Here is a 25,293-nt window from a genome sequence, read left to right on the forward strand (position 1 = left end):
CATCATTTACTATATTTCTCAATTCTGCTACATTAACTTTAACTTAGTTTCTTCTTACTATCTTCAAGTGGCATTATTGAATTAATAACTGGGCTTTCCTCTTTTCACAATATGGACACTCGGTAAGCATATTTGACTTGGGAAGGACACTAAGTGGTTGTACGACTGGGGATAAAAATCAAGATAGCTATAAGAGTTCGAGTATAAGTTACCTTATATTTGAACACACTAAAATATCCAATGAGCTGATCCTGTACGTTACTATAATTCTTCTGTTCCGTTACAGTGATTGCGCAATGTGGTGGCGAGTGTATCTTGGCAGGTGGATTTGCAGTTGGTAATGATAAAGCTCTGTCATTTCTTGGTCGCGATGATAGTTCTCATTTGCAAAACAGAGCTAGGTTACAAATCCACCCATCCGAGGCTTTGGCATATTGGAAAACGGCAGAAAAATCCTCTCTCGGCACCAGCACAATATACGACTTTTACATAAGCTGTTGGCAGTTTGGTAGCTCGTTACCGACTAACTCTTCCGTCCACCTTTCGATCCATGCCAACCACATATTGCGCGCGCTACAAAGTTCCGGAGAGGAACCACACATTTCATGCATGTAAAGAACTAATAACCCTAAGTGAGGATCAGCAAACACAGAGTAACAAACAAACCTTTTGAACAAAAGAGATCAATTACACATATTGACAGTTCAACATAAAACTATTTGAACAAATTTTCAGTTATATATATAATAATTTTTGTTCCCCTCCAAGTGAGGCAAAGAGTTTAAGTAATGAAGACAATACATTGCATATGTTTCTTACCAGGACATCAAAGTTTTTTACAAAGAAACAAGTACACATTTCTATACTGAAACACGTATGTTGTGCGGCAGCGATGCTGAGACATTGTAGAATCTCTGACCAGAGCAGTTGCGCTCGACTCGCAGTAGCGAGCAGTCAGTCTGCAGTAGTCAGTCCTCAGTAGTGCTTGGAGTCGGTTGCTAGCAGTAGCGGAGAGCAGTCGGCGGGCGTCGGCATCGCAATGGTCGAGATTCAGGACGAGGTATAATTTATTTAAATAAATAATCATGCAGCTTTGCGCTCATCAGATAATGTAAGGCCCACTCATTGTAATTTAACTTTCAAAAATCGCCCCCAATTATAATTTTGATTTAAAACCAATTTTAGAGACAATCATTCAAATTTCCTTCCATTTCCTTTTAACAAAGATTTTTTAAAAGGTACTTCCAATGCTTTTCATGCAAGTGCCAGAGAACAATAAGAGCAGAATTTTGACATGCAGTTTCACTAAGGTAAGAAATTTATTCTCCTTTCGCACAGGGCAAACACCGACTTTTCGGTTGAATTGAGTTTAGGTTATCATTACAGTTTCATTATCATGGGATCAGCATTCATTATTTAATGGGAACTTGTACTTGAGTCAGATAGCGAGCTTTCATTTAATTGTCTTTGCCATTAATATTCTGTGGGAAGGTCACACTTAGCTGTGGCACCATTACTAATAAATATAGTTTTTTTTAAAATTGTTGTGGGGAGGTTACACTTGGCGACACCCAGTCCAGGATCGTATTTCGTGTGAATCTTTTGAAAAACAGTCAGATATCTGCTCTTATTGCTTAAATATAATTTTAATTTGGCGCAACGCTTTTACTAATTTGTGACTTTCTTTCCTTAGATCATCGGCAATTCGTTGCTCTGTTGTATTTTGTTTGTTGCTTTTGCATTGTGTTTATTTGTTTTGTGATTTATTGTGACTATTGTGAAAATGCCGCGAAAGACTGTGAATAGTGTATCGCGAGGTATTATGAACGAAACAACCGAATTAAATGACTTCATCAATAGTACCAGTGACACGCAGTGTAAGGATGATAATCCTGCGTTCACTAACAGTCAGTGCGTTTCAACCACTTGTCTTACTGCTGAACATATAGCATTTTTGCAACAAATGTTTAATCAACTTAATGAAAGTTTCAAACAGACGAATGAAACGTACGACAGACTTAATGAAAGTTTCGACAACCACTTCAAACAACTTAGCGAAAGTTTCAAACAGAGGAATGAAAGGTTCGACAACTATTTCAAACAACTTAGCGAAACAATTAATGAAAGTTTCAATCTGACGAACGAAAAACAAGATAACCTTAACGAACGGAACAAACAAGTTAGTGAACAGAGTACAGCTGTTACCGTGCAATGTCAGGACATTAAAGAACCATTATGTGTGAATACTAAGGCTTGTGCTAAAAACAGTAATAAAGAAGTTGGCACTGTTGCACAAGAATTAAGTAGTGCACGTGTAGGTACAACAGAATCACATAAAGTCGAAATTAATGCAGTTACTGAACAATGTTCAGCAAACGCAACACAGATACACGAAATTAATGCAGTCATTGAACAATGCCCTAAAAACGCAGTACAGATACACGACGAGTTTAATTTAGAGTCAGTGGAAGTTTCACACACTCTGAATACGGAAGTCGATAGTAAAAGTGAACCACATAACAACCAAAATGACGAGAGTATTAAAGTAACAGAATTGAAAACTATTGCCGTCACCAATACGTTACAGGATCCGCCACATTGCGAGCATTTGTCAGAGTCACGCAGCGCGTATAATGTGAGCAATTTACAGAGACTACGCGACTTAAAATCCGAAAAGCTACGCGACTTAAAACCTGAAAGGATACGTAATTTGAAATCCGAAATGACACAGACAAACAGATTCTCGCACAAACCTGAACGTTTTCTTAAATTCAGTGACGAGAACGTACATTACGAGCAATTTGCATTTGTAAAAAAATCTAAGGAACATAATAATGACAGAGTACAGATACACGATTTGAACTGGTTACGTCGATTTATTTTCGTACTTTCACCACTATTACCTGTAATGCAGAAACTAACTTTGAACCTGATACGACAATTTGCCATTGTATTTTCATCAGCATTGAGTGTAATACAGAAACGACAATTAGCATGGATACTACAATTTTCTTTTGAATTTTTACCACCATTGCCTGGAACGCAAAAACTAAAATTTATTCGCAGTGCGTAATAGACCTCAGGGGATTCATTACGCTTTAATGAATATGTGCCGTAGCGAGCATAGGGCCCCGAGCTGTAGTAGTGCTGTTTCATCTTTAGTTTTCTGCACTGCTGCCTTCTCTTCTACTATCCTTTATATCTATCAAAACAGCTCTTTAACTATTGCTCTACTTAGAATTAAGAAAAATGTAATGAGAACCCGATAAGACAAAATTTTACCGAATGTGACAATTTTCAATAGGCACTACCGTAATGACAACTAACCACGTAATTTTAATAACAGATAAAATAGTAATCATCAGTATGTGTAAAATTAACAGCAAACGCATTTTTTTGGTAACAATAGACGTTTTTCACCACAACGGCATGAAAGTCAGCCGCTTAGCATTCCTGACCAACAATGTAATGTACAAGCTTTAATGTTTCGCCGCGTGCACGTATAGTCCCAGCTACAATAAATAGTAACGCACAGCAAAGAAATAACTACGTACAGAAAACACACTATTTCGACTCGTATCGCAATGCGCCGTATAGAAGTGACTATTATGACAGACGTAAAATTAACGAGCACAATTTTTCAGCGTACATTTCATTACAGTCGATCTTTTCAGCAGCAAGAACGTCAGCAACAACATATAATCATGAATGAAACAGACAATAGGTGTCATCTATAGCGTAACACGTCAGTAAGAAATAACAGAGCAGTTTAAATAGTCAAAAATACCACAGCATCCTCCCGTAAATAATAACACGTACGACAGAATTTGACCAGACACAGTACAGGTAGCCTATTCCAGTAACGTAAGCAATACTTATTGACACGCAGAATTTTGTTCACGAGAATGTTATTTGAAATATGCTTTGTTGAATGCACCACTTTTATCGCACCCAGATCTTACACGAAATTTTTCTATTGCCACCGACAGTTCCAACACAGCTTTAGGCGTACATATTTTTCAGGAAATTGAAGAAGATGGCTCAATAGTAATTAAAAACATCGCATTTGCAAGCCGCATTTTGTCACCTGCTGAACGAAATTATTCCGTTACTGAACTAGAAACATTATGTGTTGTATGGGCTTTTACGAGATTTCGGCACTTTCTTTATGGCAGACATACCACCGTTTACACAGATCACAGAGCTATACAATTTTTACTTTCAGCTAAATTTACTCACGACAGATTAAGCAGATGGAAACTGTATTTACAGGAATTTAATTTTACGATTGTTCACATTCCCGGCACACAAAATGTTATAGCAGACGCACTTTCTCGTTCTCTCAGCAACAATCAGCAAGACGTAGCAACCAACTTCTGCAAAGCAAATTTCAGCGTCATGTACATTCAACAAGTTGCATTTGAAAATTTTATTTCATCGTCATTACAAGACATAGCAAAAGAGCAAAGCAAAGACAATGTGTGGAAAGAAATTAAACACTTTTGGCAAGATAAGAATAATGTTACGATTAGAAACCACTACACTGTACGCAATGACATTATGTTTCGCCGCTCTCATCCAGACAGTAACAATTGGTTATTATGCATTCCTGACGAACTGGTTAACAAATTAATCTGGTATACTCATTTAAGTTACGCACATTACGGAGCTAGAAAATGTTTTCTTATACTGAGACAGAACTGTTATTTTACAAACATGGAAAAACGTATACGACGAGTTTTAGCGTCATGTAAAATTTGCCAGAAAGCTAAGTCAGACACCACTTCACACATTCCTCCATTATATCCCATTATACCTGTTAAATTAAGACATATGGCCGCAGTAGACATTTTTGGTCCAATTCCGAGAACTAACAGAGGTTTTTGCTACATCTTTGTCGCTGTTGAACTCACTTCAAAATTTGTTACCTTCACTCCGTTACGTAAAGCTACTGCTAAAACTGTTTCGAAAGCATTTGTAAAGCATTTCTTATTTCATGTAGGACATGTGATGAAAGTAATTTCTGACAATGGATCACAATTTCGTTCTACTATATGGACACGCATGTTACGAGCTAGAAACATTTCTCCGATTTATATATCCAAGTACCACGCCTCTTCGAACCCTTGTGAACGACTAATGAAAGAAATTGGTAAACTGTGTAGAATATACTGCCACAAAAGACATGTTAATTGGGACACACACATACACTCATTTCAAGATGTAATTAATTCCATTCCAAATGAATCCACTATGCTATCTCCGTCTGTTATACTGAAAAACGTTGAACCACCCAACAAAATCAAAGAATTAGTAACATTTCCTACATCTCGTCGATTACGACACCACGAAATAATTGACATTGCGCTGAACAACATCAAACGTGCCGCAGAGCGCCGGAGAAGACAGCAAAAACAGGTTTGTAGACACCGAGACTTTCACGTTGGACAGAAGATATTAGTACGTACACACTATTTATCCAGCAAATTGAAAGGTAAGTGCAGTAAATTTGAACTTCTATACGCAGGTCCATATCGGATTCGCAGCATTCCTCACCCCAATGTTGTACACGTCGAAACTCTGAGAACTAGAAAATCGAAAGGCAACCATCATGTGTCAAACATTAAACCCTTTATCGAATGAAACCACTTTACGATGTAACATGCTATGAGGCCGTTTACACATTTTATGACCACTTATGCAATTATATTCACATGACTAATTACTGATGATTATCGTATTTTTTCTTGGCAAGTGCCCGGCAAGGTAAGGTTAGCAGGTCGCTTTTCTTGTCGTTACACATCAGACCGTGCACATTTTTTCCAGATGAACTTACACATTTTGTGACTAACTATTGATGATTATCGTATTTTTTTTTTGGCAAGTGCCCGGCAAGGTAAGGTTAGCAGGTCGCTCTTCTTGTCGTTACACATCAGACCGTGCATATTTTCCAGATGAACTTACACATTTTATGACCACTTATGCAATTATATTCACATGACTAATTACTGATGATTATCGTATTTTTTCTTGGCAAGTGCCCGGCAAGGTAAGGTTAGCAGGTCGCTCTTCTTGTCATTACACACTAGACCGTGCACATTTTTTTCAGATGAACTTACGCATTTTATGAATAATTATGCAATTCTCTATAATGACGCATTAATTTTATCAAATTCTATCTCCATTGAACTCTTTAATTATCGCATCTATTAACTACACTACATATAAGCTGAACACAACGAATGTCACATTTTGTCTTTCTTATGTATGTACGATTGTTTTCATGTTTTGTTTGTATGCACTGTGAACTAGTTAAGGTATAACACACACCATTTGACTTTGACATTTTGCCTTGTGATATCTCAACATCGTGACTGTTTTACATTTTCCTTTTTTGCTGCTGCATTACGATATTCTCTGTACACTTTTTGCCTTTAAACACTGTCTGTGCTTTGAGATATTACGTTTTCTGTCATGTTATGTTGTATGCTTAATTGAGTCACCATTAACCAGTCACTATTTAATGGGTATATGATTTAAATGCAAGACATTAATCTTTGTTCATCAATTTCAGAAATAAATGATGCGTACAGGAAATGAATTAAACAGAAGTGGGAATTTCACCTATGGAATAAACGAAAGAAGATGCAATAAGCTAATGAGGACGAGTAAATGGATCAGAATTAACAAGCATTAACCAGAATATATTATACACATCGCAGAATAGCAGTCTTAACTAATTTTTTCTTTCAGAATACAAAGCGATTGATGCAAGCTGTCAGACAGAACTACACATTTTAGTTTTAAGTGATGAAATATGCTAGGGATTAGGAATAGTTGTGTGATGAATAATGAAATGATTTTGCAGATGATAATGAATGCTGATAATGAACAATGATGAAGAATATGGTACTATGAATAATGAAGTTTTTGTTTACAGGTGATGATAATGATGGAGTTATGATGATATGAATAATGAAGTTTTTCTTTACAGATGAGGATAATGTTGAAGTTATGTATTTATGCTATGTAGTTATTTAAGTATTTGTTGCAGTTTACTTTGACAGCAGGTGTTATATTGCGTAGTAGGATGACTGAAGGTTTTGGAAAGGATAGCTATGGAACACATTTTTTATACACATTTCACTACCTGTTAATTCGAAGTTCACTACTTTTCAGCATAGTCTGCGTTTCTTCTTTCAGCTCAATAATCCATTTTGTATTTTTCTTTCAGGAGAAGCTTTTTATGATACTTACTAAACTTGTTACCTATTATACCTGTTCTAGTACTTGCATTTTTTTTTTTACCCACTTGTGTCTATCATTTATAAATGTGATAACCTTGCTACAGCTGACTCATGACGAATGACGTTACACAATCTTTTCATTTATAGGAACAACCTAGAAGCAATTTTTTCTCTTATTTCTTCTTGCTTTCCCTTATAATTACCCAAAGCAATGCATTGCTAGCAGAAAAAACAAAATGTATTAACAGTCCCAGATAATGTCACTAGTTTATGATAATTCTGAATAACACTGATCAGCTCTGAATAGTATGTCACTTGAATAATGACTTCTTAATGATACCAAAACATAATTGCCACTATCTATTGTAATGAGAGTACTTATTATGCCCATGCTTATTAATGCTACTAATGTTTTGTACTATTCAGTACTTGCTGGCCACTGAGTGCCCATAATTAATGTAACTTATAATGCCCATGCTTATTAATGCTATGACTGTAATTAACTGATTTTGCTAATAATGATTTCTTAATGATATGAAGAATACTGAATGATGAATAATGTTTTATACTATTCAATACTTGCTGGCCACTGAGTGCCAATAATTAATGTAACTTAACGTTTTGTTAGTGTTTTCAATGATGACTTCCCATATTAATACTGAATGATGATAAATATTTTGTACTAATCGAAAGTTGCTAGGCCACTGAGTGTTAATAGTTACTTGTAAATATGTCATTTGAATGAGGAAAAATGTTTTGTAATACTCAATACTTGATGGCGATTGATTACCACTCTTGTCTTTAAATTAATTAATGAACATTTTTCTGTAATACTACATTCATGGTACAGAAATGTTCAATGACTAGAGTATGGATACCGCAAACTACTTATGTAATCACTAATCAAGACTTGTGTGTTAGTTAATGTCCTTCACCTTCTGACCTAACTACCTGAAATTATTGTAACATCCATTTGTCTTGTCCATCCTCATTATCATGGAGCACTATATTTGGTTTTTGCACTAATTCTACGTTGGTGTGCCGCCTCTTAAAAGCGTGGTGTTGACACGACATGCTGTCCACCACTGTAGGCGAAGAAACTACTTATGTAATCACTAATCAAGACTTTGTTATGGAGCACTGTGTGCCGCCTCTTAAGAGCGTGGTGTTGACACGACATGCTGTCCACCACCGTAACCGATGAAGACGTTATTCTGGTCCCACTGTTTGGTGTACCTGGTATACTGCCAAATGATAGTATGGAATACTACTACGACGTTTCACTGTCTTGATACGCTGATAAATACTTCTGGGAACGGAACTGCAGATTGTATCACTTAGTTGTGATTCTGTGGAAAGATATGGACTTTCAGTGCAGCTATGTGCAAACTAAAGTGCTACAACCATGATGCAATCCTTCCTTTCCTATCCTAATAGTGAAAATCATTTTTTTACTAACACCATTTATGTTCATGGCCTATACATTTTTTTTCTCGATTTGTTGAACTCTAGTGCGAGTACACTTGTGTCACTTGTCGACATGATTTTTGCCAATTGTTGTCAAAATACTAAAGACATTTTCGATTTGTTTTGAAGTGCAGTATGTGTGCACTCTTGTCATCTATATTGTATATACTTTTTGTGATTTGATGATTTTTTTCTACTCTTGCGTTTATTTGTTATAAAAATGTTCAAAAGTTTTCAGTGCATGTGCACTTATGTGAATATGTTTTCAACTGAACTACAGTGCCTGTGCACTCTTCTCAATTTTCGATATGATTTGTGTTCATTCTGTATACCTTTTATGATTTATGTCATTTGTTACTCTTGTATATACATTTCGTCTTTTACTGATATGTTCTCCACTGCAGTGCATGTGCACTCATGACACTTGTCAACATGATTTTTTTTTGCCTGTTATGAAACTGCTAAAGAATTTTTCAGTGTGTGTACACTTTGTTATCTGTCAAATAATTTGTATATACATTTTTCCTGATTTGTTTTGTACTTATATTTTGTCTTGTCTGTAATGTTTTGTAATCGGTGCATGCGCACAACATTTAATTCATGTGATACATCTAAATATTTTGTAAATGTTAATTAATTAAAAGAAAAATTTGTTACGATGGCAAGTCCAAATGACTCACCATCGCTGCCAAATTTTTGCCCCCCCAGTGGAGGGTTATGAAACACGTATGTTGTGCGGCAGCGATGCTGAGACATTGTAGAATCTCTGACCAGAGCAGTTGCGCTCGACTCGCAGTAGCGAGCAGTCAGTCTGCAGTAGTCAGTCCTCAGTAGTGCTTGGAGTCGGTTGCTAGCAGTAGCGGAGAGCAGTCGGCGGGCGTCGGCATCGCAATGGTCGAGATTCAGGACGAGGTATAATTTATTTAAATAAATAATCATGCAGCTTTGCGCTCATCAGATAATGTAAGGCCCACTCATTGTAATTTAACTTTCAAAAATCGCCCCCAATTATAATTTTGATTTAAAACCAATTTTAGAGACAATCATTCAAATTTCCTTCCATTTCCTTTTAACAAAGATTTTTTAAAAGGTACTTCCAATGCTTTTCATGCAAGTGCCAGAGAACAATAAGAGCAGAATTTTGACATGCAGTTTCACTAAGGTAAGAAATTTATTCTCCTTTCGCACAGGGCAAACACCGACTTTTCGGTTGAATTGAGTTTAGGTTATCATTACAGTTTCATTATCATGGGATCAGCATTCATTATTTAATGGGAACTTGTACTTGAGTCAGATAGCGAGCTTTCATTTAATTGTCTTTGCCATTAATATTCTGTGGGAAGGTCACACTTAGCTGTGGCACCATTACTAATAAATATAGTTTTTTTTAGAATTTGTTGTGGGGAGGTTACAATACAGTACCGAATTAATCATAGAATAGTTACAGAAGCTTAACGATGGAATGTTGAACAAAACAGAAAGCAAAATACACTACTGGCCATTAAAATTGCTGCACCAAGAAGAAATGCAGATGATAAACGGGTATTCATCGGACAAATATATTATACTAGTGTGCCGTCAATGCGAAAAAGAGGTGACCGAGACGTGTAACCACTGGCACCACATACCATCACGCTGGGTGATACGCCAGTAATGCGATGACGAATAGCCGGCTGGAGTGGCCAAGCGGTTCTAGGCGCTACATTCTGGAACCGCGCGACCCCTACGGTCGCAGGTTCGAGTCCTGCCTCGGGCATGGATGTGTGTGATGTCCTTAGGTTAGTTAGGTTTAAGTAGTTCTAAGTTCTAGGGGCCTGGTGACCTCAGAGGTTAAGTCCCATAGTGCTCAGTGCCATTTGAACTAATGCACGTTTCCAATGTGCGTTCCCCGCTATGTCGCCAAACACGGATGCGACAGAACCTGGATTTATTCGAAAAATTGACGTTTTGCCATTCGTGCACCCAGATTCGTCGTTGAGTACACCATCGCAGGCGCTCCTGTCTCTGATGCAGCGTCAAGGGCAACCGTAGCCATGGTCTCCGAGCTGGTAGTCAATGTTGCTGCAAACGTCGTCGAACTGTTCGTACAGATGGTTGTTGTCTTGCAAACGTCCCTATGTGTTGACTCTGGGATCGAGACCTGGCTGCACGATCGTTCCAGCCATGTGGATAAGATGCCTGTCATCTCGACTGCTAGTGATACGAGGGCGTTGGGATCCAGCACGGCGTTCCGTATTACCCTCCTGAACCCACCGATTCCATATTCTGCTAACAGCCATTGGTTCTCGACCAACGCGAGCAGCAATGTCGCGATACGATAAATCGCAATCGTGATAGGCTACAATCCGACCTTTATCATAGTCGGAAATGTGATGGTACGTATTTCTCCTCCTTACACGAGGCATCACAACAACGTTTCACCAGGCAACGGCGGTCAACTGCTGTTTGTGTATGAGAAATCGGTTGGAAACTTTCCTCATGTCAGCACGTTGTAGGTGTCGCCACCGGCGCCAACCTTGTGTGAATGCTCTGAAAAGCTAATCATTTGCATATCACAGCATCGTGTTCCTGTCGTTTAAATTTCGCGTCTGTAGCACGTCATCTTCGTGGTGTAGCCATTTTAATAGCCAGCAGTGTAAATCAGCAAAAGATATGTAGTGTCTGAAATATGGTATTACAACTAGAATAGAATTGTCTTCAGTGATGAGTCCCGCTTCGAACTAAGCACAGATCACGTGCTAAGATGCGTCTCGCGACGCCCCGGACAGTGATGCGATACCAGTCTGACTGTCGTCAGCCATACGGCCCGACAGCCAGAAGCCATGGTCTGGAGTGCCGTTTCATTTTGTAGCAGGACCTCTTTGGTTGTCATTCGCGTCACCCTTAAAACTCAGCGCTCCGTCGACGATGTTCTACGCTGCGTTTTGTTGCACTTCATGGCAAGCTATCTTGGGATTACATTTCAGCAAGATAATACCCGCCCAAACACGGCGAGAGTCCTGCTGCTTGTCTCCGTGGTTCCGAAACCCTACCTTGGCCAGCAAGGTCGCCGGTCTCTCCCCAATTGAGAACGTTTGGAGCATTATGGGCTGGGTCTTCCAACCAGCTCGGGATTTGACGATGTAACGCGCAAGTTGAACGGAATTTGGCTCTGCATTACTCAGGAGTACATACAACAACTCTATCAATCAGTGCCAAGCCGAATACATACTTGCATAAGAGCCAGAGGTAGATCAACGCTCCATCTGTGAAGCTCTTTTTATTGAATAAATCATCCAATTTTTCTGAAACTGTAATCATTTGTCTGTTCGTGTGCATGACATCTACCAATTTCCGTCTTACTCGGATACTCCATCGTAGTGCGTCGTTTTTTTTCTTAGAATGTATGTCAGCATAGTCTACAATCCATTGTGAAATCCATGGCTGTAGGTACTTCCAATCGAACTCTTACGTTTCTTCCTATTGCATTCAGATATGGAGTACACGAGGAATGTCACGAGACGCGGTCCCGCCAGTATAAGTGTGCAGTGTTGTCAGTAGAAGACCAGTAACAGTGGTATTTAGTCAGCCAGGAGAGCTCAGCCAGGTGCATTTCAAGCGTTCTCAAGCTGCCCAAGTCGACTCCTGGTAATGTGATTGTGAAGTGGAAACACGAAGGAAAAAAATGGTTCAAATTGCTCTGAGCACTATGGGACTTAACATCTGAGATCATCAGTCCCCTAGAACTTAGAACTACTTAAACCTAACTAACCTAAGACATCACACACATCCACGCTCGAGGAAGGATTCGAACCGCTCGGCCACAGCGGCCGGCCACGAAGGAACAACCACTGCTAATTCAAGACCAGACAGATCTCATGTACTGATGGACAGGGACTATAAAGCATTGTGGTGCGTGGTTCTAAAAAGTCGCACGAAATCGCCGTAAGAATTTACTTGTGATCTCCGAAGTGCTACCAGTAGTTCAGCTAGCACAGTGGCTGTGTGTAGAAAATTGTGTACATTGCTCTTTCGGTTCCTCAGAAGCCACCAATTTCTGTAGTCAACGCTAAGCGATTCTTGAGGTTGTGCACAGAGCGTCGCTAGTGGGCAAGCGATGACTGGAAATGTGATTTGAAATGATGAATCACATTATACTCTGTGTCAGTCCGATGACAGGTGTACTGTTTGGCGAGTGACGCCAACATGTGTAGTGCCAGAAGTCTAGTGGATAGGTTGTGATACCCTTAAAAAACGCCAAATGCTGAAGCATTTGGATTGGATTGTTTGGGGGAAGAGACCAAACAGCGAGGTCATCGGTCTCATCGGATTAGGGAAGGAAGTCGGCCGTGCACTTTCAAAGGAACCATCCCGGCATTTGCCTGGAGCGATTTAGGGAAATCACGGAAAACTTAAATCAGGATGGCCGGATGCGGGATTGAACCGTCGTCCTCCCGAATGCGAGTCCAGTGTGCTAACCACTGCGATGCTGAAGGACATGAACATATTTTACAGCAATCAGTACGTACTGCATACAGTACGGGGCAATAAGGACACTCTGCACCCTTTTATAAAGGAGCAACCGGGGTTCAATGGTTTGCCGACTATAAAATCCCTGAGACGGACAGATCTGCCAATGGAACACCTGTGAGATGAGTTAAAACGTCGCCTTCATTCCCGGCTCGAGTGTCCCACACTGATACCTTCTCTGGTTTCAGCTCTTGAGCGAAAATGGACTGCCATTCCTCCAAATTCCAACACCTCATTGAAAGCGTCTCTAGTAGAGTTCAAGCCACAATAAAGACCAAGGAAGAACACACACTATATTTGTGTCCGGATACTTTTGATCACATAATTTATATTAGTCTAATCTGGTCTTTATGGCCCCTCTGGGAGAGATATGTAAAGGCTTCTACTATAATTCATAGATTCCCTTCTTAGTACAGGTTTTTGAAACTTTGAAAGTAGCTTATTGCAAGCTATCTGACATCTGTCGGTAAGTGTCCACTTTTTGAGATTTTTCAACATTTCCAAGGCGGCCATCTACGAGAGAAACAAACTTGTGCCTATTATGCCGCCCTTCTTCGTAAACGTTTAGTACTGCCTATTAATCCTGTTTGGTAAAGGTCTTCTAGTCGTGGGCAATAATATAGGATGAATAACGCTAGTGTTTTCTAAGCAATCTCCTATTGCACTTTCCCAGTAATTCACCAATGAAGCGACGTCTACCACCTGCTGTACCTTTGTATTTCCATAGATAGTTACACCCAGAAATTCCTGTGAGTTCACTGTTTCCAGTTGTGATTCATTGATACTGTATGCATAGGTTACTATATTTTTGTGTTTCATCTCAAGTCTGTTCCCTGATACATTTATTTGTTTTCCTGCATTTCGAAAATGCTTCTCTCCATTTCTTGCAAAGAAAAGTTTAGTTAAGAAAGTTATTTTTTTGCATTTGATCTCCATGCCTTACTGCTGTAAGTAAAAAATGTGAATACATAGTCATTGTAAACATTCTTTATCACATATGTCGAAGCTTAGTTCTGAAAATCCCATTTAGTTTACTAAAGCTCCCAAGGATATTTTCATTCTTCTGTTCCTCTTGCCACCCATCCAGTCATTGTTTTAAACTGCCCTACATACACAAGTAACTCGTCAGCTGGCTCTATGTCTTCGTTGTGAATATGTACGATTTTGTTCTGTGTTCACTGCTCATTGTATTAATCCTAGCATTATTTTAATCGGAACTGCCAGCTGATGCGAACAGCCAATGACAGAAGAGAGTGACTGCACTTAGTTCATTTGAAGTCCTGCCTTCAAACTTGCTCTGTTAAGTTCTACAGAGAAACAGTACAATTTTATGAACGGAATGGCAGTGGTCCATGTGTGTTATAATAACACGTACACGTTTTTCTCTTCTTTCCAGTTTAAGGAGTGCTGAGAACAATTTTTGGTTCAAATGGCTCTGAGCACTATGGGACTCAACATCTTAGGTCATAAGTCCCCTAGAACTTAGAACTACTTAAACCTAACTAACCTAAGGACATCACACACACCCATGCCCGAGGCAGGATTCGAACCTGCGACCGTAGCAGTCCCGCGGTTCCGGACTGCAGCGCCAGAACCGCTAGACCACCGCGGCCGGCCAATTTTTGGTGATATGGAATACTGTGCCTGACTCATCTTTCAAATTTGAAGTTCTCATTATCTTGATGAACTCTGATGAGAGCTGTAACACTGATATATTCTTCCCTGTACTATCACAGGTTGAATAATGCTTTGTTTCCAAGGGAATGTTTCTATAGATTCTGATGCAACTAAATGGAAAAACTCTCTAGACCATTGTGCTATATTTATTTATAAGCCAAGCTTATTCTTTCGCCTGCTTAAAATCTTCTTTTTATGTGGTTGTTGATAATTTTAGTGAACATCTTGTACAAAATGGAGAGGCATCTGATAAGTCAGTAGTTCGTTCTTGTCGAGTTATGTATTGGAGCACACGTTTGGACAACACTATGCGTCAGTACTCTGGTAAGGCTAGCGTTCCTTGTTCATATTGAGGAGACAATAAACTCTAATCCACCTTGTGCTCTGTTATGAGCATGGTACAAATTATAGGCTAGCTTTTTCATGAGAAACACATATCGATCAAGGCACTGTAGCGGTTATTCTATGTGTTATCATAATCATCATTAATGCTTAAAGTTCTCTAGAGATGCAGATACTACTAGTTTCCCATATTCGGCACTTTTATACTTAGCGTCATCGATTGAACGTGAAATCATGAAGTTCTTTTCTTTCATTTCATCAGTATACTTATAATCGTGCCAAATTACGCTTACGTAAGCTATTTTCTTTTGGCAGGCATACCTATCTGAGCTACTGCATGCTATAAATGAAGACGGCGTTAAGGTGTTTGGATACATTGCATGGAGCCTGCTGGACAATTTGGAGTGGATCTTCGGGTACACGTAAGTAGTGTCTGTGGACTCATTTCTAATGTTCTACAGGTGTGTTACAATGGCTGCTTATTACCATCCTGTTTTAATCATGCTACTAACAAACCCACTTGATCAACTAAACTGGACATAGCTGCTGTGTGTGTGTGTGTGTGTGTGTGTGTGTGTGAGAGAGAGAGAGAGAGAGAGAGAGAGAATGGAAACAAATGGAATAGATTCAATGATCGCGGACGTCAAACCAAAGCAAAACAATAAACAAACGACAGTCTGAAGCGCATCAGAAACGTAAATTTGTGCAGTGAAACGTTTGTCCAAGCCACAGCAATATAACAGGACGCAGTATTTACAAACGAGCAGGAGAAAACGGGAATAAACACTGTCAAAATACGAACGTAACCCATGAGTAACAAACTACACGAAACAGTTCGCCATAGCCAAGGTTCACAAAACTTTATCGATGTCCACAAGTTCAGCTCAGCTTCACAAAAGCACGTTTGGCACACAAAAACGAACTTGTAGCAGCCAAGGACTCGTAAAATACTACAATGGTAACGTCGGAGACGGGGGTGCGACACGAATTTTACTAGAATAAACATCTTAAAGATTAGATAATAAACAAGAAAAACAATGTAGACATTGTCTAACATTCATGTTTGCAGATGACACGATGTACTAATTTAGACCTGTGGCTGATTTCGGTTGGCAGCCACAGGACACATACAATGTAAAATAAAAGGCAAATTGTACATACAATTCGACTGACAACAAAATCTGATGTATCATATTCCTTAAACTAAAAATAACCTGTATGTATGTATTTCAGGAAAATAATAATAAACACTGAGGCTGCCACAACTGTGGTGAAACACGTTTGGGTGTTAAAACAATAATTTGTGCACTTCCTAAAAGGCGGACCCATCCTTAATTAATTATTATTTTTCTGCAAACACGGGAACTGAACTCTGAACTACAATATGATCGTAATCCTAATTTATGAGAAAATTAGTAAATGAAAATTTTTGGAAGGATCGTGTAAAATATTGTACACAGAAAATAAAATGTGCCAAAAAACGATACTGACGAACTGTTAGGGTTTTCGAAGGGGTGCTTAGGAAGTCATCCAAAGCCGCTACAGAGCGTCGAAGTACGGCGCGGTTCACACCAGAGATGGTGGCTGTCGCTGAAACAAACGGTTTTCTGCACATCAGTTTAACCTGACTGTTAACACCGCTAAAAATGGCCAAAATAACTGATTTTCGGTTTTTTTATTCCTATTATTCCTGTAATAAACGCAAAAATCGAACCAAGTTTGAAAAATTTTTACGCATCCAATTAGAAGATACATACACTGAAACGCCAAAGAAACTGCTGTAGGCATGCGTATACAGAGATACGTAAACAGGCAGAATACGGCGCTGCGTTCGGCAACGCCTATGTAAGGCAACAAGTGTTGGGCGCAGTTGTTAGATCGGTTACTGCTGCTACAATGGCAGGTTATCAAGAGCTGAGTTTGAACGAGGTGTTACAGTGGGCACACGAGCCATGGGACACAGCATCTCCGAGGCAGAGATGGAGTGGGGATTTTTCCTTACGACCACTTCACAAGTGTACCGTGAATATCAGGAATCCAGTAAAGCATCAAATCTTCGATATAGCCGCGGCCGTAAAAAGATCCTGCAAAAACGGGACCAATAACGACTGAAGAGAATCGTTCAACGCGACAGAAATGCATCCCTTCCGCAAATTGCTGCAGATTTCAGTGCTGGGCCATCAACAAGTGTCAGCGTGGGAACCATTCAACGAAACATTATAGATATGGGCTTCCGGATCCGAAAGCCCACGCATGTACCGTTGATGACTGCACGACACAAAGCTTTGCGCCTCGCATGGGCCTGTCAACACCGACACTGGACTGTTGATGACTGGAAACATGTTGCCTGGTCGGTCGAGTCTCGTTTCAAATTGTATTGAGCGGGCGGACGTGTACAAGTATGGAGACAACCTCATGAATCGATGGACCCTGCACGTCAGCAGGGGTTGTTCAAGCTGGTGGAGGCTCTGTAATGGTGTGGGGCGTGTGCAGTTGGAGTGATATGGGACCCCTGATACGTCTAGCTACGACTATGACAGATCACACATACTTAAGCATCCCGTCTGATCACCTGCATCCATTTATGTCCAGTGTGCATTCCGACGGGCAAACAATACGACACCCCCGACGTCGAGAACTGCTATAGAATGGCTCCAGAAACGCTCTTCTGAATTTAAACAATTCCGCTGGGCACCAAACTCCGCAGACATGAATATTATTGAGTATATATGGGATGCCTTGCAATGTGTTGTTGAGAAGAAATCTCCACTCCCTCGTACTCTTACGGATTTATTGACAGACCTGCGGGATTCATGGTGTGTCAATTCCCTCCGGCAATACTTCAGACACTGGTCGAGTCCATGCCACGTCGTGTTGCGGCACCTTTGCGTGCTCGCGGAGGCCTTACACGATATTAGGCAGGTGTACCAGTTTCTTTGGCTCTTTAGTGTAGAATCCAAATATTAAATAAAATAGGCAAATAAAAGAAAAAGTATTTCTTCCACCGCTCGCTCTTTTCTGGAAAAGCGGTGCGTGGTTGAATATTATAAAAATCATTGGTATTCTCCTACTGATTCTAATTTTTTGAAACTCTGCTCGATAACCATTTTGAATTCTCGTATCATACCACTGTTTGGGCACTGCAAATAGTCAGTGCTAAAGGGTGAATATTGAGACTGAAGAACCCTGTTTTTCGTGTTTACTTATACTTTGAATGAATTATTAAGTGTTTCATTTATTACTGCGACCAGAATTCCCTTCCTGTTTTATTATTTCATAAAAGTGACAGACAAATCTTAAATCTTTCAAAGGAAATGAAGCATTACACCTCATTGTTAGGTCACTGCGAAAAACTATTTTAATACTAGAGTTGGCGCCACTGTGAACTACAATATCGAGAAACGACCGTTTAGACCAAGGGGGAGGGGGGGGGGGCGGCGGCGGCGGCGGCATTTCTAGCACACTGCACGTATACGCGTACCTTAAGCCATGACACACGCAACCTGCACATTATTGTCTCAGCGGTGTTGTACCAATTTTTATGACATTTGTTTGCTGCTCATTTCTGTCGACATAGTTATTAAAATAGCATTGATCGCTTTTCCCATTTTCTATAACAACACAATATTTCAAAACAATGCAAATATTTCAACTAAAAATAACTTTTTTTTAAAAAAAAAGCGAAAAATTGTAGCACTGCTGCGATGGATAATTATATTTCACTTTTTACTCGGTTAATAGTAAAAATTTAAAAAACTCACAAAAAACGAGACCAAACAAATATAGAAAAATACTAGTCATTCCGAATTAAAATACGGATATCGGATTTTAACCGGTCGGTTTTTCCCATACTTCGCTCACACTGTGACGCTACGGTGTGCAGTACGATATGTTGCAATAAACACACTCTGCGTCATTTACTGACGTGTAAAAAAATTACGTTAGTGTAAGATGTGAAGTGTAACATACATTGTATTAGCTATGTCACAGTGTTACGTAAAAACTGAAATAACGATACTTAAAAGAGTCTGTCTCAGGAAATGGAATTTGGCTTACAAGGTCATAGCTTCAAACCATGGATTATCATATTACTAAAGGAATCATTTTTATATTTATTTAATATAAATTACCAATTCATCTTGTATTCATAGTGATGAAGAACAAAGAGCTTTGTAATGAACTTAAGGTGTTCTAGTTTCTGTCACAGTCGCATTAATTTTTTTTTTTAATTTATGGTGGCTGGTTTCGGACTACTTTGTCCATTGTCAGCTTACAGCCGTCGTCGTAAACGTTGGCATATATTTCCACCAGCACACACGTATTCTAGTGTCATAACTGGTATTTTTATGTATGTATAAAATGATAATGCGTATGCTAAGGATTACGGAAGTTTGTGGTAAGGTCTTACGGGACCAAACTGCTGAGGTCATCGGTCCCTAAACTTACGCATTACTTAATCTAACTTAAACTAACTTATTCTAAGGACAACACACACCCATGCCCGAGGGAGGACTCGAACCTCCGTCGACGGGGGGAGCCGCGCAGGCCGTGACAAGACGCCTCAGACCGCAAGGCGACCCCGCGCGGCTAAGTGGAGTGAGCTGTCACTTCTTGTCTTTAAGAAATCATTATATCTTGTATAAGCATTACTGTTTTATACATATAAAAAATACGAGTTATTGATATTGCAGATGTCTGCATTGGCGGAAATGTAAGTTAACGTTTACGTCGAAGGCTATGGTTTGAGAATGTACAATGCAATCCGTAAAAATTTTTGTATGCGATAGTGACAGAGACTGGAAAAAATAAAATTTAGTAATCGAAGTTGTTGGTCCTCGCTCCCACATTATGTTGGAACTTCATATGTATGTGTTCTTTTCGCAGAGTGAGGTTTGGACTGTACCACGTGGACTTTGAAGACCCGGACAGGCCAAGGAAGGCGCGGGCTTCTGCCAAGTTCCTCGCAGAGGTCTTCCGGACCAAACAGCTGCTTCCGGAGCACTTTAAACCGTCCGCTGTGGCCTCTGACAAGTGACTGCAGAAACGTAGCCATGGTAGATCTTTCTTATGGTCATCCGACTGTTGTTTGCTACATGGTCATCAGAGAATTCGTTCAATGTAACGTCTTTTCTAAAATAATCAAACACACAAATTGACAGAATAAATTTATTTTACGTTTGAACAACCACATGTTTATTTCATGTCCCTTTTCCAGAATATATTGTGGCAGATTCTAATGAAAAAAAAAGTTTTCTACACGCTTATAACTTGAATAGTTCATGAAAATTCCAGGCAGATTAAAACTGTGTGCCGGACCGAGACTCGAACTCGGGACCTATGCCTTTCGCGGGCAAATGCTCTACCGTCTGAGCTACCCATGCACGACTCATGCCCCGTCCTCACAGCCGTACTTCTGCCAGCATCTCGTCTCCTACCTTCCAAATTTTACAGAAGCTCATTGTGGAAACATCCCCAGCCTGTGGTTATGTCTCCGCAACATCCTTTCTTTCAGGAGTGCTAGTTGTGCAAGGTTTTGCAGGAGAGGTTCTGTAAAGTTTGGAAGGTAGGAGACGAGGTACTGGCAGGAGTAAGGCTGTGACGATGGGGCGTGAGTCGTGATTGGGTAGCTCAGATGGTAGAGCACTTGCCCGCGATAGGCAAAGGTCCCGAGTTCGAGTCTCGGTCCGGCACACAGTTTTAATCTGCCAGGAAGTTTCATATCAGTTCACACTCCGCTGCAGAGTGAAAATCTCATTTTGAATAGTTCATGTCTTTTCGAGCGGAAACCTCTTTCCAAGTATTCTCTTGATGACAAGACGCCAATACAATCAGCCATCTGAGATAAGAACAAACCTACGTTCTCAGTGTAGTGTAGTGGAGCATTCAGTGTCCGATCATGTGCGGGAGAAAGCGAATTACTTACGACGTTTAACCACATTAAATAAATGTCTCGATGTACCACTTCAGACAATCTGAGCACGCATTGATGCTGCACAGTAGCAATGGTTGTAAGCACGGGAAGTAGCTTGCCAAATAGGCATATACCGCAGCAACGTCTTAGGAACATTTAGTTTAGCAGTTGTCAGACACAAAGAACTGAAGTTGTAGGGGTCGCTCGTGGGAAGAAAACACTGTGCGTGGCGTTTTGGGCGTAAATATAAGGGATGTGTCGACCCGGACGGTACACACCCGTCTTCAAGCGTCCCTCTTGACCTGTAGGAGGCCATAACAGCAACTATACAACGTGTTTGCACTATGATTCGTTAAGAAAAGGGACAAAGGATCAAGACTTATAACTAAAATATTCTCTGGTCACGAGAACACTGATCATTGACAGCTAGTGGGTAGGTACGCCAGTAATAATGACTGCAGGTAGTGCCTCAGACAGTATGAGAAATATATGTGAACTGAAGGGGGGGGGGGGGTGACTCCTGTAATCTGCAGTGGGATATTGATATTAAGCGGAGTCAGCGGCGACGAGCGAAAATGTGTACCGACCGGGATTCAAGCCCGGGATCTCATTTTTATTAGCGAGGTGCGGTGACCACTGTGCCTTCCGGTGGAGGGGGGGGGGGCAGCGTTATCGCAACTGCCCTGACTATCTCGGTACCCCTCACGGGCGATCCATACACCCACCGAGTGCCACCTACCTGCAGTCCCTGTCCATTATACTCCTTTTCTCCACTTAGAGATTCCCACAGGAGGTCGGACATATTCCTGCATTCGCACTGAAGAAAGTGGATCCATTGCCCAGTCAGGCTTATGAATTACGTGGATGCATGGTGTCTATTCCTTCGAAGGAACAAATGCCAAGCATTCACATAATATGAGAACTATGCGGCCGTGAGGTATACTTCATTGGAGTATATTATTTTTTGAGGATATCACACACGGCGGCGTTAGATTATCAATCAAACAATTACCGGCTGAAGACCTTGACACGAATGCCTCCAGGGAATATGTCAAGTATTAACTTGCGAAAAACCTCAGTTATTACTACAACATGTTGGTTCGTCTTGGGCGTTCGAAGAAGATAGGAAATGGGCTTGAACAGACAGCACAATGTCCACAGATATCGAACATTTGGCATCTGAGCTCTTAGTGGGCCGTCAATGACAATAAATGGGATTGTTACCTGTAGAATATAAAACTCAGTACGATGGAAACTGACGTCATTCTTATAAAGCCTTTGTTGCATGATTATGGTATCGGAATCATACTGCTGTAAAATGTATGTGGGCGAAATCAGGTGTACTGGGATAAAGTAATATTTTAGATGTGCTTAATTGTACACTTCTGGCCATTAAAACTGCTACACCAAGACGAAATGCAGATGATAAACGGCAATTCATTGGACAAATATATTATGCTAGAGCTGACATGTGATTACATTTTCACGCAATTTGGGTGCATAGATGCTGAGAAATCAGTAACCAGAATAACAACCTCTGGCTGTAATAACTGCCTTGATACGCCTGGGCATTGAGTCAAACAGAGCTTGGATGGCGTGTACAGGTACAGCTGACCATGCAGTTTCAACACGATACCACAGTTCATCAAGAGTAGTGACTGGCGTATTGTGACGAGTTAGTTGCTCGAGAGATCTGGAGAATGCGCTGACCAGGGCAGCAGTCGAACATTTTCTGTATCCAGAAAGGACCGTACAGGACCTGCAACATGTGGTCGTGCATTATCTTGCTGAAATGTAGGGTTTCGCAGGGATCGAATGAAGGGTCGAGCCACAGGTCGTAACATATCTGAAATGTAACGTCCACTGTTCAAAGTGCCATCAATGCGAAAAAGAGGTGACCGAGACATGTAACCAATGGCACTCCATGCCATCATGCCGGGTGATACGCCAGTGTGGCGATGACGAATACACGCTTCCAATGTGCGTTCACCGCGATGTCGCCAAACACGGTTGCGACCATCATGATGCTGTAAACAGAACCTGGATTCATCCGAAAAAATGACGTTTTGCCATTCGTGCACCCAGGTTCGTCGTTGAATACACCATCGCAGGCGCTCCTGTCTGTAATGCAGCGTCAAGGGTAACCACAGCCATGGTCTCCGAGCTGATAGTCCATGCTGCTGCAAACGTCGTCGAACTGTTCGTGCAGATGGTTATTGTCTTGCAAACGTCCCCATCTGTTGACTCAGGGATCGAGACGTGGCTGCACGATCCGTTACAGCCGTGTGGATAAGATGCCTGTCATCCAGCGCGGCGTTCCGTATTACGCTCCTGAACCCACCGATTCCATATTCTGCTAACAGTCATTTCGACCGAAGCGAACAGCAATGTCGCGATACGATAAACCGCAATCGCGATAGGCTACAATCCGACCTTTATCAAAGTCGGAAACGTGATGGAACGCATTTCTCCTCCTTACACGAGGCATCACAACAACGTTTCACCAGGCAACGCCCGTCAACTGCTGTTTGTGTATGAGAAATCGGTTGGAAACTTTCCTCATGTCTGCACGTTGTAGGTGTCGCCACCGGCGCCAACCTTGTGTGAATGCTCTGAGAAGCTAATCATTTGCATATCACAGCATTCTCTTCCTGTCGGTTAAATTTCGCGTATGTAGCACGTGATCTTCGTGGTGTAGCATTTTTAATGGCCAGTAGTGAAACTGAGGTTCGTTAATGCGTCCATGAGCTAAGTAAAGGTCGCCACTTGCCTTAGGGGTAGAGGCGTATGTAGCATACATAGTCACTGCAGGATTAGATGATGTCAGACGGGAATATTTCATTGTTTGGCTTCCAGTACTGACAACTCGTGACCGTTCGCGGCCCGTACCTATCAGCGGCTCTGGTATAAATTTCAAACGGAAGTAACATTGATTCGTGAATGCGTGTGATAGAGGCGGTAAATTTCAAATACGGTACATATTAGTAGCAACGAATATGAAACTAAATTAAGGCTATTGTTGGACAACGCAATGAATAGAAGGAAAATGAGTTTCAAAATATTTAGTAACTATTATTGCATCATTCATTAAATATAAGTGCTGTTACTGTTAACAGGCAATTAGTCATCCACTGTCACACGCAACACAAAAAGACTTCGTCAGGCAATTACGGTGACACAACATTGGGTTCGCTGAGGATGACAGCAGTCAACATCGTCATCTACATCCGTACTCGGCGTATACCTTGTCCTACTACCAGTCATTTCCTTTCCTGTCCCCCTTGCAAACAGAGCGAGGGAAAAAACGACTGCGGGCCGCGGTGGTCTCGCGGTTCTAGGCTCGCAGTCCGGAACCGTGCGACTGCTACGGTCGCAGGTTCGAATCCTGCCTCGGGCATGGATGTGTGTGATGTCCTTAGGTTAGTTAGGTTTAAGTAGTTCTAAGTTCTAGGGGACTAATGACCTGAGAAGTTGAGTCCCATAGTGCTCAGAGCCATTTGAGCCATTTGAAAAAACGACTGCTTATATACTCTCTTTCTCTTATCTTCGTGGGCCTTACGCGAAATGTACATTGGCGGCTCTAGAATAGTCCTAAAGTCTGCTTCAAATGACGGTTCTCCTAACTTCTTCGATTGGATGTCGTCTTCGATTCAGGGATTCCAGTTTGAGTTTTCGAAGCATCTCCGTAAATTTTGCGTGTTGCTCGAACCTACTGGTAACAAATTGCTTCGATGTCGTCCTTTAATCCGTCCGGTTGGGGAGCCCGCGCTCTTGACTAGTACTCAAGAATGGATCTCACTAGTGTTGTAACGCGATCTCTCTTGCAGATGAACCACACCTTCCGAAAATTCTTGCAAGGAACTGAAGTGGACCATTCGCCTCCCCTATTACCATCCTTAGGTGCTCGTTGCATTTCTTATCGCTTTGCAACGTTCCAACTAGATATTTAATCGACGTGACTGTGCCAAAGTTGCTCTTTGTTAATGCTTCATTCGATTTTTTTAAAATTTGGCTCCATGTGGAATGGTAGTCAAGCGTGACTTACTGTTGTTATTGTTCTCGTGTTAATTCCGCATTACGTTCACTGGCTACTGGTATGGGAAATTTCCTTCCTCGTGATTTAATAGCATGTCGAACTTG

At 40.8% G+C, this 25,293-nt stretch overlaps 1 protein-coding gene across 1 annotated transcript in view; it reads left to right on the forward strand.

Annotated features, from left to right (window-relative positions):
- The window catches only part of LOC126199112 (myrosinase 1-like), a 225,047-nt gene extending 204,620 nt beyond the window's left edge, over positions 1-20,427 (forward strand). Inside the window, exons 11-12 of the mRNA XM_049935868.1 lie at positions 15,558-15,664; positions 20,127-20,427. Coding sequence (XP_049791825.1) covers positions 15,558-15,664; positions 20,127-20,277 — 258 coding nt within the window. The 3' untranslated portion in view covers positions 20,278-20,427. The remainder of the gene's footprint in view (positions 1-15,557; positions 15,665-20,126) is intronic.
- The last annotated feature ends 4,866 nt before the right edge of the window (positions 20,428-25,293 follow it).

The sequence above is a fragment of the Schistocerca nitens genome, chromosome 8 (assembly GCF_023898315.1).
Source record: "Schistocerca nitens isolate TAMUIC-IGC-003100 chromosome 8, iqSchNite1.1, whole genome shotgun sequence".
NCBI classification, from domain to species: Eukaryota; Metazoa; Arthropoda; class Insecta; order Orthoptera; family Acrididae; genus Schistocerca; species Schistocerca nitens.